The sequence below is a fragment of the Trachurus japonicus genome, chromosome 21, assembly GCF_045865225.1.
Source record: "Trachurus japonicus isolate A0001 chromosome 21, Traja_1.0".
Lineage (NCBI taxonomy): Eukaryota > Metazoa > Chordata > Actinopteri > Carangiformes > Carangidae > Trachurus > Trachurus japonicus.
The window spans coordinates 33,368,162-33,381,402 of record NC_140927.1 but is presented as its reverse complement, the minus strand read 5'-3'; the positions used below and the strand labels follow the sequence as shown (position 1 = coordinate 33,381,402).

Genomic DNA, 13,241 nt, shown 5'->3' with positions numbered 1-13,241 from the left:
TGTGTCTCTTTCTGTTTTTTCTTTCTTTCTTTCTTTCTTTCTTTCTTTCTTTCTTTCTTTCTTTCTTTCTTTCTTTCTACCCCCTTTCTCTTTCTTTCTTTCTTTCTTTCTTTCTTTCTACCCCTCTCTCTATGTAAATGCAAAGATTTACATATAAAAATTAATAAAAAATATTTAGAGATTCACCTGGTCGTCATGGTGATGATGATGATGATGATGATGTTGTTCTGTTTTAACCCTGAAGGAGTTATTCTCTAAAAATACTCTTTGGCCTTTGAAACGACCTTAACACACACACTTGCTCTTACACACACACACACACACACACACACACACACACACGCTGCTGTTCAGGCCTCAGTCAGAGCAGCAGCGCCCTCCTGTGGCCGCTCACACACACACACACACTTCACTCATAACTGATGAAGACGACGTGTCTCCATCAGTCATGTGACCGTGTCGCTGCCCGGTTTGTGACAGCCAGTCGTGTAATCCACAGCGTCATTAACCAGAGTCAGCAGCGTTTCCTCTCTCAGGTGTGTGGACGTCCTGCTGTCACATCAGCCCCCCCCCCACAGCACCTGTACCTGTCCCCCCCCCCCACTCAAGGGGGCAGTTGTGGGCCTGAGAAGTGAAGTCACTTCCCTGTTCAACAAACTGCAATCCCCTCTTCTTCCTCTGGGGGCTGGTGTCAGAAAGCAGCATTCCCCATAGACCCCCGTGTTAAAATTGCCGACTTTACATCCTCAGTAAACATGTTAAAAGCCTGGTGTCAGAACGTTTTCTGGTCTCAATCGATAGTTTCTACCCCCGCACACACTCTGAGGGGGGTGAATTTTTTTTAACTCTACCGTTTTACTGTTATTAGGTTAAAACTCTGGCCAATCAGGGCGCGGAAACGTTGAGTGACAGGTCCGAGCAGCTCTGTGGACAGCTGCTTCGAGGCCAGTGGGCGGGTTCTCGGCCGGACAATCCAACATGGCGCTGTCCAGGCCGCCATATTTGAGTCACAAAAACGACTCCCCAAAACCAATGGGTGACGTCACGGACGCTACGTCCATTCTTTTTACAGTCTAACCCCCCCCCCCCCTCCCCCCCCTCTGTGCATGAACAGGAAGAACTCCCCCTACAGGACTCTGGAGCCGGTGCGCCCCCCGGTGGTTCCCAATGACTACGTCTCCAGTCCCACCAGGAACACCATGCCCAGTCCGGGCCGCACCGCCACGCTCAACCACCGGCCGCGGACGTACAGGTATCCGCCGCCGCTGGCCGGCTGGGCGGGGCGTAACCACGGCGACGGGGGCGGGGCCAGAGCTCCTCATTAACACCATTAACTCTCTGTGTTTGTGTGTCTTTGTGTAACGGGAGGCGTTCAGCAGCAACGAACCTGAGTGATGCTGAACGTCTCCTCGGCGTCTGGTCGTTACCACGGTGACGGCTCACGACTCAGAGCAGCGAACTGAAACACACAAAAGACAAAAGGTCAAAGGTGATTCGGTGAAGTCAACTGGACTTCAGACACAGGAGAGAAGCTTCAACACTGTGAATCCTGAGCTTTTATTGTGAAAGTCTGAACAGGAAATTGGATGTGAAGATCAGATTGTTTTTATTTATAAACTTTATTTACACCAAGATCCTGTTGACAGAAAAGAGACATTGATCACTTTCTGTGATTTAAATATCAATATTTAAGATGATTTATTATCTTATTTATCTGTTTGTTACGGAAGCGTATTGCATTCACTTGAGTAATTTATTTTTTGTTTTGTTTTTTTGAATAATTAAATTTTTTTCTTCCTGTTTTTCGGGGTAATATTTTTCTTCAGATTCAGATTCAAATTCAGATTTACAGTATATTGTAAGGAAACCACCTGTTATTACAGAACACCACCTCAGGGAGAGTCACTCAGAAAATATCAGAGCAGTTTGATGTAGCACCTTTATTTTGAAATCAGTCCTTACATTACTTGCAAGTGGGAGCTTCTCGTGGGATTTTGAGATCTCAATAGCTAAGTCAGAAAAAAAATACCCCGAAAAACAGAAAAAAAAAAAAAAAAAATTACTCAAAAACAGGATTTAAAAAAAATTATTATTCAAGTGAATGCAATATGCTTCCGTAGTTTGTCAAAGAATTCAAAACAATCAAAAACTTTTCCGTAAGACAGTTACCAAAATATAAATAATTAATAGCCTATATTTAATTTTCAATTTATTTTCAATGGAAGTGATTGAACGTCTGAAGCTTCAGTTGAATCATCTCTGTGTGATGTTTAGCTGCTCCGTCTGAGCTTCACCTCATCTTCCTCAGCTTCTGCTGCTGCTGCTGCTTCAGTGTTTCCTCTGGTTCATCAGCTGTAGCTCAGTCCAGTGTGATGTCACTGAAACATGTGACCAGGTTGTTGTCTACCTGACAGCTCCTCCTCCTCTTCTACTGGTTATTAAAGGAGAATTCCGGCCATTTTTGACCCCTAAATCGTTGTCCTGATGGTCTCCCAGTGTTGGTTGGAGCAAAAAACTAAAAACGACTAAAATTGCTGCAGGCAAACCAGAGTTACCATGCCTACCCGACGCTAACCCATGGGGGCAATTCTTTCAACCACAACAAACACTCAGAAAACAATCAGATATCTCTGGTACATGACTGGAATCCTTAGAGACACCACTGAACTCATATAGTGTAGAGTAGAAACAGTAGAAACTTTGTGTTTTTGCATGTAGCCACTCACCTCAGATAGCCCAACTCTGAAACATCCCAGAAAGACATTACTATCCCATCACAGAGCGCCTGCTCTCCCCGCCACAGAAACTAACACTTTCTCCTTGTTGTGATGATTTCTTTACTAAAATAAACGGTCAGAGATATTATGGACATTACCACTCCAACACCGTTTAAAGGATAATTTCCGTTTTTTACAACCTGGACCTTATTTCTAGCATAAAATATGATCATTTACTCACCCAGATAACTTTGGTGTCATTTGGAGTCGTTTTGACGAAATTAGCCCCAGTGGAGCGGCGCGTATATCCGTATAATGCGAGAACACGGGGCAGCGCAATGCAGCCTCTAAATAACACATTATCTGCAGAGAAACTCCTTCATTTCACCAATATTTACTTCTGATAGTTCAGAGATGACATCATCCAGGTCAGAGGTCAGTAGGTCAACCTACAGACCCCGGATGTTGATAACAGCTAACCCCGGACTCAGAGGGGAATAGCACTAGCCTATCAGAACTAAATATTGGTGAAATGAAGGAGTTTCTCTGCAGATAATGTGTTATTTAGAGGCTGCATTCTGCTGCCCCGTGCTCTCGCATTATACGGATATACGCGCCGCTCCACTGGGGCTAATTTCGTCAAAACGACTCCAAATGACACCAAAGTTGTCTGGGGGAGTAAATTATCATATTTTATGCTAGAAATAAGGTCCAGGTTGAAAAAACGGAAATGATCCTTTAACTCTGCGTTTTTTTGCTCCACCCGGGTGACCATCAGGATAACGATTTAGGGGCCAAAAATGACCGGAATTCTCCTTTAAAGAGTCATCAGATCAGAGTTATGAACAAAATGTATTCTACATTTCTTAACTGGCTGATCATTACGTTATATTTCTGTTTACCGTATGTACCTGAGCTCCTGCTGATCGAACCCAGACGACTCACACATTTAACTCCTCTTCATCCTCAACTCAGCTTCCAGCTTTCAGCCTCTTCATCCTCTCTCTCTCTCCCTTTCAAAATAAAAGCTGCCGTAACTTTTCATTGACAGAAACATGTCAGTGTTTCCCTGCTTTGCTCTGTGAGGAGGTGAGAGTCTCTCCGAGCTTCATCATCACGTCTCACCTCCTCCTGCTGCTTTAACTCGTCTTCAGTCTGTTTTCATCTCCTCCGGCCGCCTCGCTCCTCCTCAGCCAATCAGAGCTCAGATCGACCAGCCAATCAGAGAGCAGATCAATCAGCCAATCAGCCAATCAGCTTGTGTCTTTGTGTCGTTTGTCGCTCCAGTGGCAGCAGCGGGGGCAGCCATCCCAGCAGCAGCAGTCGCAGCAGCAGCAGAGAAAACAGCGGCAGTGGGTGTGTGGGGATTCCCATCGCCGTGCCGACGCCCTCCCCCCCCTCCACCTTCCCAGGTAACACACACACACACACACACACACCTGTTTATTTGTTTATTTATTTATTTGGAGAGGAGAGTGCACATTAATAAACATAACTGTGAAAGTACCGGTGTTAAACACAAAAATCAGCGCAAGAATAGAACATGACACTACTAAAAACAAAAACAACAGATAGACAGTAATACACACAAAAAACAAAACAAAAAACAGGATGTATAGTGCAATTAAATAAATGTAGGTGATATGAACTGTTAACGATGGATAAATGAGATGGAGGTGCAGCGATGCAAAGACCAGAGCAGAGTTTCTTGATGGAGTTGTGCTAAGATGGATTGAGAAACACAACAAAACCAAACAACGAGACCAAAGACAATACTTAAGCAATATATCACGACAGGCCGTGGTTTATGCTCATTAGGCTATACCACGGCTAAGGGGCTAACCTAACGGGTACCAATAATGTCAATATGAAAGAGGAATACGCAATCAATTTCATGTAGTTTTATTCAACCAGAAATACATATTATCCAATAAAAAAATAGTCCCACCTCTCCAGCTGTTAGCTCCTAGTAGCTCTGCATCTGGTCTCAGTCCCTCTACCATTGTTAACCCTCTGGAGGTCAAAGTTCACCTTCAACATGTCAATTCAACTACTTTAGTCCGTTTTTTAACATCGGAAAAACACCGCTTGTCTTTGGCTACGGACTGCAACAGTCCGTTGTCATGGATACATGACAACAACTTCCATTCATACCAGTCATACGTTGCCTGAGGCGGAGTGATAGCCTACGCTGTGATAAGGCTTTAGAATAGTAGCCGTGGTGTATGCTCATTATACCACGGTTAAAGCAGAAGTCAGCGATCCGGTGGTTTTGTCTAACTTCCTGTCAGCAGATGGAGTTAGCAGCCCCCGCCCTCGTCATGGATCTATTGGTCCTCGTCCCTACGTCACCACATTCAGGCGCATCCCTTGGCTGCACACACAGAGAGGACTGCCCCTTTATGCCGTTCTCTCTCCTCATTGGATAAAGGTTGTAGGATACAAGGGAAGTTTTCTCCTGGGCTCAGAGCAGAGCAGAGTGACTGACAGACCCGTGTTTCAGACCAAACACTCTATAGAAGTGATTGCTGTCGGAAGATATAACTATTTAAGACTTAGGGTGTTTCCACACCTGTTTAGTGCGCACCAAATGTTAAAATGATACATTGTTTCATTTTTCAGTTAGTGCGGTTGCGTTCACACCTGCTTTTTGTCACTCGGGACCAAACTTGGAGAACGTCATGTCTCCATGACTACCGGTTGAAATCTGGAAGTGCTGATTGATAAAACTTTCATGATGGAGACTCCAGTAGGGCCGGTTGTTAGTAGCTCTGGTCATTTATTTCTATATTGTTTGCATGTATAACTCTGTTTGGTACTTCCGGCTGGTTTCCGGTTGCGTTCACCCAGCTCGGTCCCGTTAGTTCCCGGTTAAACGTTAAACACGGACCTCCGCTGCTCGGTAACCAGCTGCTCCGCGGACCCGAGGGACGGACCCGCCGACCTGTCGGTGTCTGAGCGGACTCAGCGGACACGCAGCGACCGGCTGCCCCGCTGCTGCTGCTTCGTCTGTGGACAGAGCTGCGTCTCCCCGCTGCGTTAACCCGTTGTCAACGACTACGGGAGCCCTTTTAGCTCAAACTTGTTGAGTTCGCCTGGCAGTTGGCTCGCACCAGAGTGCGGTTGCTTTCACACCTAAACTTGTGCGCACCAGAGTTCGGCTGGAGCCGAACCGAGACAAGACGACCTCCTCAGGCCGCACTAGTTTTGGTGCATTAGAGTGCGATGTGCTTTCACACTGACCCAAACTGGACCAGATTTAGTGCGCACCAGATTTAGTGCGCACTAACACTGCAGGTGTGAATACACCCTTAGATTAACATAAATATTCAGCTTACTTCTGCTTTAACAACCAATTAGATCGCCGGATTTCACCTTTCCGTTTTATAAAGTGTAATAAAGTGCTACAGTGCTCATGTAAATTGGGCGAGATAAAAACTGTCAGGGATGAATAGATGAGACGGAGGTGCAGTGATGCAAAGACAGATCAGGGTTTCTTGTTGGAGTTGTGCTAAGATGGATTGAGAAACACAATGAAACCAAAGACATACAGTGTAATAAAGTGCTACAGTGCTCAAGTGAAGTGTTGCAGTGCTCATAAGAGTTGTTGTTGGGGTTTAAATCAGCTGTCCGAGGTGAGTAAATGGGATGGAGTGCAACAATGCAGAGACCGGAACATGATTTCTTGTTGGGAGTTGTTGTAAAATGAAATCTATTGCTGCAGTCTGTCTGGAACGCCTGTCCTTCCTCCTCTCACCTCCTCCTCCTCCTCCTCCCTTCTTCCTCTTCTTCTCTTCCTGAAGTTTCCCCGACGACCGGACCGACTAGCTCCTCCTCCACCGCCCCTAACTCCTCCCCCTCCCCCTCCCCCACTCCCTCCTCCTTCTCCTCCTCCTCCTCCACCGCCACCTTAACGCACCCAAACGCACCCCTGGCACCGCATTCACCCTCACACCCCGCTGACTCCGCCCCGCAGGCAAACACGCAATCAAACGCACCCCCCGACACCTCCTCCTCGCCCCGTAACTCCGCCCCCGACACCTCCTCGCCCTGTAACTCCGCCCCCAACGTGTCTGACCTCCAATCAGATGTGTGTCCTGGAGAAGGGTCTCCTCTCCTTCCTCCTGCTCCTCCTCCTCTCTCCTCCTCCTCCTCCTCTTCATCACCTACTGAAGGTGAGTTTCTCGCAGTAGCTCCGCCTCCTTCGCCACCCTGTAGTGCTGCATTACGTAATATTTATTTTATTTTTATTTCAATGTTTATTTAACAGGGACGATACATACAACATTGCCACAAAGAATGAAAAATGCGATGCATACAAGACGTCTTTGTCCCTGGTCAGGCTAAAGAAGGATAAAAGATATTGAATACAATAAGTGCAATAATACAAATACAGTGAATAATACAATAATATAATAAACGTTTACCTCATGATGCAATAATCTGCCACATTTTGTTATAAAATTCTTGAAGACAATGTGTAATAAACTTTGCTGCATTTTATAATAAGTTGTTAGATAATGCACCGAGTTATTACAAAATGCAGGTGTTGCACTTTTTTAATGAAAAGAATTTAATAATTTGGTGATCTTGATCGGGATCGGTGTGCTATGACTTTTCTTAACAGAAAACTGGTCAAAATTTTTGCATTGAAGTCAGTGGGACTGGCTGAAAAAAAAGAGCGAAAAAGAGCAATCATTGGAGTTTTTCAAACGTCTACTGCTCAGGCATACATTCACCTAGAGACTTTATTTGAACTTTGAACAGTAGACACAAGTCTTGTGTGTTGGTATATTACTCCACGTTTTGATAGGTCATATAGTTTTTGATCAATCCCTGATCAATGACCATGATCATTTTTGGAGAAATTATGAGATTATAATGGGTGTGTATTGCACGGAATGTTCGTGTCAGAGTGGGTGACATCATCGCTTAGAGTGGGAGAAGTTGTCTGAAATTGTCTGAAACTTTTCTCTTTCCACACTCCTCCCGGACACAATTTACACTCTACACACATGTTTTTTTCCTAATTTGTAGACAAACTTGTTCTGTCTCTCAAAATGTGCTCAAAATATCTGAGAGACTTACAGAATTTGAATTGGCAGCTCCAAGTGCGGCCACGTCTGTCTCTGCTCCTCATTGACTCCAATACGAAGATTTTCTGAGAGAAGCAGAATGGACCTCTGTTTTAAAATCGCATGTTTCCGCAAAATATTTACTGTAGAAACACCAAAATCATATCAAATCGTTCAGGAAGTCCTTGTGACGCTCACGGCCTGCTTTTTTTTCTGATAGGAGTTACCGTTTTGTCACAGTAAGCCTAAATGTGAGACCGGTGCAGAGGCAGAAAATCGCTCTTTTTCTCCATGTTTCTGTCTGTCTCAGCCTGGGGGGCCCCTATCGTCATCGGCAACCACCTCAAGTTGTCGTGGTAATGTCTGATTCTCAGGCCAGAGCTCGTTAACTTCATAAACAATCCACCTGGCGCTCGTTAACATGTTTATAAACACACACACACACGCTAAATCAGACTGATACAGGATGCAGCTCATAACATGTGTGTCACATCAGTCACACACTCTAGAACCAGTTCTATCTATCTATCTAGGTTAAAGTGTGAATGGACAGAAGCAAAGAAAATGTGGCACATTATCACAAAATGCAGCGTTATTAGATCATGAGGTGAAAATGTATAACATTATTACATAATGTGGCGCTAACACCCTCCCCCGACCCTGCTCGCTGCCCCCCCCCCCCCACAAATCCCCATGTCTGTTTTCTCCATGGAGATATTAATTGTGATCTTTGATTGATCATTGTAGAGGATGTAACCATGTGCTGTGTCTCTGGCTCCGCCCCCTCCTCCTCCTCCTCCTCGTCAGGACCAATCGTCCCTCAGTTCTACAGTATGAACCGCCCGCAGCCACGGCAACAGGCTCCGCAGGTGGGCGGGTCTCTGCCGTACCGCCGCCCGCCCTCTGTGACCGGTCAGCCAATCACAGCGCAGAACCAGGTGAACGGAGGGCCCTACTACAACCAGAGCCCAGGTAGGTGTTACAGTCTTAAACCTGAGGATTATGTCAGTTAATATGTTAAAGGGATACGCCAACATTTCCGTGTCTTGCCTCACTCCCGAGTCCATGACCAGCAGATAGACACCATCCTTTCGACTGTGCATGCAGTAACAAGGGAGATAGAGCCGTATCGCCCGTAATTAGCTTAGCTCAAACACTCGAAGTGTATAGTGTTAGCCTGCCTCCACCTAAAGTCGCTAATTAGCTTAGCTCAAACCTGGAAGTGAATGGGTAGTGTTAGCCTGCCTCCTACCCGAGCCGAAATCAGCAGTCAGAAGCTGATTTCATTTTAGCTCTAAACTCTGTAAATATATCACTTTATCGACATTTCAAACATGTTTAGGTGAGAAAGTAGCCGTTTAGATCAGCAGTGTGTCGTTAATTTGTCTAAATACCAGCTGTTTACAATTTTGTTCGGACGAATTCGACGCTACTCAAGCTAGCCGTTGTGACCAACGCACTTCCGGTTACTTTCACAAAATAAAACACCCGTTGCCCTTTACATACAGAAAACCATGAGGATAGAATTTGTGCTTTTACTTTGAAATAGGAAGCTAACCTACCCTCGATGTAGCTAGCTTGAACCAAAATAAACCGTCTTTGCTTGAACCCTCCGTTTTGACCGATCTCCCGTTCCCCGTCCTGTTCCCGTCCCGTCCCGTCCCGTTAGCGGCATTTGACCGCTCAAGATGCCTTACCGGAGAGTTTTGTCAGCTCTGAGACGAAGATCGGCCCGCCGGTTTCCGTTTAGAGTTGCTGAAGAGTTTCTCTGATGACTTTAGGTGGAGGCAGGCTAACACTACCCATACACTTCCAGTGTTTGAGCTAAGCTAATTAGCGACTTTAGGTGGAGGCAGGCTAACACTACCGATACACTTCCAGTGATTGAGCTAAGCTAATTAGCGACTTTAGGTGGAGGCAGGCTAACACTACCTATACACTTCCAGTGTTTGAGCTAAGCTAATTATGGCGATACGGCTCTATCTCCCTTGTTACTGCACGGACAGTGGAAAGGATGGTGTCATGGACTCTGGAGTGAGGCAAGACACGAAAAAAATTTTTTTTGGCATATCTCTTTAATGTATTGATTATTACGTTAATTAACTGGTGTGTGTGTGTGTGTGTGTCTGTGTGTGTGTTTCAGCCTCCCCCCCTCCCCCCTCCCTCCTCCAGTTCACCCCTCAGCTTCCTCTCATGGGCTTCGTGGCTCGAGTTCAAGAATCCAGTGAGTTAACAACATGTTCAGAGTGTGTGTCTGTGTCTGTGTGTTAGTCCTCCTCCTCCTCCTCATCGTCTCCACCTCCAGTTTCAGATGCCCCTCCCCCTCCTCACCTGGCTGCTGCTGACGGCCAATCAGAAGCCGAGGAGCCGACCCCGCCCACTCCTCAGGACGACGGAGCAGAGGAGGAGTCGGCCGTGGTCGAGTACAACGACCCGTACGCCGAGGAGGACCCGGCCTGGGCGCCACGGACCTACATGGAGAAAGGTCACACAACACACAACACACAACACACGATATACAATACATAATATAGGACGAACTACTTCTGGGTAGAAAACCAGTATGAGAACAATAGTGACGGACGAGAGTTTCACTATATCTAATTTTTCATGTCACTATATCACCGTTTAGACTAATCTGATGTTTGTAAAGTCTATAAAACCAATGATTGGACAAACATTACTATTTACGTGTGCACATTTTTGTAATTAGTCATGGTTATCAGAGATTAGCTGGGCTAACGGTTAGCTACCTGTTTAACTTTAATAACTCAGTGACTCAATAAACGCTCCATAAAAAAATATTTTCTCCAGCGGATCTGAGTTCCAACATGACTGAGCTAACTGGAGTAGTTTCATGTCGTGTCCCACAACGGGAGGGTTTTAACAGCTGACGTCCTGCTGTTAGCTTAGCTACCGCTGTTAGCTTAGCTACCGTTAGCTTAGCTACCGTTAGCTGTCCCTGTCAGCTGAGCCACTGATGCTTTCTAGACACTGTGATTCCCCCAAACTGAATAAATACAACACATAGCAACACAAAACACACACACAGAAATAGTAATGTTTCTTCAATCATTTCAGATTTGTCTAAACGGTGATAGGGCGTGAAAAATATGATATATAGCTAAACTCTCGTTCGTTACTATTGATCTCATTCAAATTACGTGCTGGTTTTCTACCCGGAAGGATGTAAACAACAAGGAGATTCGGTCTATACAACTCACAATACATAATTTTAGGGCTGGGAATCTTTTACTATCTCACGATTAGATTAGATTCAGATTTTTCAGGCTACGATTCGATTCAAAACGATTCGATTCCTAATGATTTCTGCTTCAGTCTGTCGGTGTGAAAGGATCATGATCTCCTCCAGTCTGCTTTACAAGACAGAATGACTAAAGTGGCTTTTTCACATAATATTGAGTTTTAAACATTTATCCATGCTTAGATGGAATTGTTGAAATTGTTGCATAAAAGCAATATCACATATTGCTTAAGTAACAAAATTAAAAGTGCCTCTTTATTTTTTTTTTAAATAGTGCAGTAAAACATGCTGCCTTTTAAATTCTAAGGAAATGGATTTTCCTTAGAATTTCAGTGTTTTATTTTTTTTAATCGATTTTGGGACATTTTATATCGGTTCTGAATCGTGTTAAATGAGAATTGCGAATTAATTATATTACACACAACACATAATATATAATACATGACATATGATAGCTCACATTGCAAAAAACTCAAAATCTTACCAAGAATATTTGTCTTATTTCTTGTATTTCTAATTTCTAGTCAAAACAAATCTCATTCTACTTAAAATAAGACTCATCACATTAAAAGTAGCTTGTTTTTAGACACTTGTTACTTCTTTCAAACAGATTTTCACTTGAAATAAGTAGAAAAATCTGACAGTTTTTCTTTCTTATTCCAAGCACTAAAAACTTCCTTTCACTGGCAGATTTTTCTACTTATTTCAAGTGAAAATTTGTTTGAAACAAGTGAAAATGATCTAAAAACAAGTTAATTTCTAGGTGATGGGTCTCATTTTAAGTGGAAAGAGATTAGTTTTGACTAGAAATGAGACATTTTGATAAGAAATAAGACAAATATTCTTGGAAAGATTTAGAGTTTTTGCAGTGCAGATCAGATAGACGATCACTGATCAATAATCAATACGGTGTGTGTTGTGCGCCCCCTAGTGGTGGCCATCTACGACTACGCGGCCGACAAAGAGGACGAGCTGTCGTTCCAGGAGGGCTCCATCATCTACGTGGTGAAGAAGAACGAGGACGGCTGGTACGAGGGAGTCATGAACGCCACCACGGGGCTGTTCCCCGGCAACTACGTCGAGTCCATCATGCACTACGCCGACTGAGGAGGAGGAGGAGGAAGAGGAGGAGGAAGAGGAGGAGGAGGAGGAGGAGGAGGAGGAAGAAGAGGAGGAGGAGGAGGAGGAGGAGGAAGAAGAAGAGGAAGAGGAAGAGGAGAAAGTGTGTTTGTTTTGAGCTTAAAGGGAAAGACTTCCTGTGTCTGTTTTCCTCCACCGACCAATCAGAGGAGCCGAGGAGGTCAGCTGACGTTGTATTGTGATTCTCATTCATTCATAAATACAGTAACTCCGTTTACCCACAATCCTTTGCTCCGTGTGTGTTGACCCAGTGGACGTGTTGGGTGTGAAGGAGAGATGAGTGAGGCTCGGTCACATGACTGATGATGATGTCATGGAGCTGGGAAGGAAGTGACATCACAGCAGCAGCTGCTCAGAGACAATCAGCTGATTCACTCATTCATCCTCCTCCTCTTCCTCCTCCTCTTCCTCTTCCCACTTTTCCTCTTCTTCATCTTAGCCTTCCTCTTCATCTCTTCCTCCTCTTCCCCCTACTTTTCCTCTTCTTCATCTTATCCTTCCTCTTTATCTTCCTCCTCTTTCTCCATCTTTTTCTTCCTCCTCCTCCTCCTACTACTACTACTCCTTTTCCTTTTCCTCTTCTTCATCTCATCCTTCCTCTTCATCTCCTCCTCCTCTCCCTCCTACTTTTCCTCTTCTTCATCTCATCCTTCCTCCTCCTCCTCCTCCTACTACTACTCCTTTTCCTCTTCATCTTATCCTTCCTCTTCATCCTCCTCTTCCTCCTCTTCCTACTTTTCCTCTTCTTCATCTTATCCATCCTCTTCCTCTTCCTCCATCTCCTCCTCCTCCTCCTCCTCCTCCTCCTCCTCCTACTACTACTACTACTCCTTTTCCTCTGCTTCATCTGCTTCTTCCTCCTCTTCGTCTTAATTGTTCTCCTTCCTCCTCTTCATCTTGCTCCTCCTCCTCTTTCTCCATCTTTTTCTTCCTTCTCCTCCTCCTCTTCATCTCTCTTCCTCTTCTTCATCATCTTCTTCCTCCTCCTCCTCCTCTTCTTCTCTTCATCCTCCTCCTCTTCTTCATCTTGCTCCTCCTCTCCCT

General features: G+C 44.8%; 1 protein-coding gene across 5 annotated transcripts in view; it reads left to right on the top strand.

Annotated features, from left to right (window-relative positions):
• The window catches only part of LOC146965603 (abl interactor 2-like), a 36,564-nt gene extending 24,316 nt beyond the window's left edge, over positions 1–12,248 (top strand). Inside the window, exons 6-13 of one of the 5 annotated variants that reach the window (XM_085765750.1) lie at positions 1,115–1,252; positions 4,005–4,129; positions 6,521–6,725; positions 6,759–6,892; positions 8,540–8,764; positions 9,936–10,016; positions 10,098–10,277; positions 11,989–12,248. In XM_085765750.1, the coding sequence (XP_085621876.1) occupies positions 1,115–1,252; positions 4,005–4,129; positions 6,521–6,725; positions 6,759–6,892; positions 8,540–8,764; positions 9,936–10,016; positions 10,098–10,277; positions 11,989–12,164 (1,264 nt within the window). In that variant the 3' untranslated portion in view covers positions 12,165–12,248. Of the gene's footprint in view, positions 1–1,114; positions 1,253–4,004; positions 4,130–6,520; positions 6,893–8,539; positions 8,765–9,935; positions 10,017–10,097; positions 10,278–11,988 lie in introns of all 5 variants that reach the window. The other 4 variants (XM_085765751.1, XM_085765753.1, XM_085765752.1 and 1 more) reach the window with 4 other exon arrangements.
• The last annotated feature ends 993 nt before the right edge of the window (positions 12,249–13,241 follow it).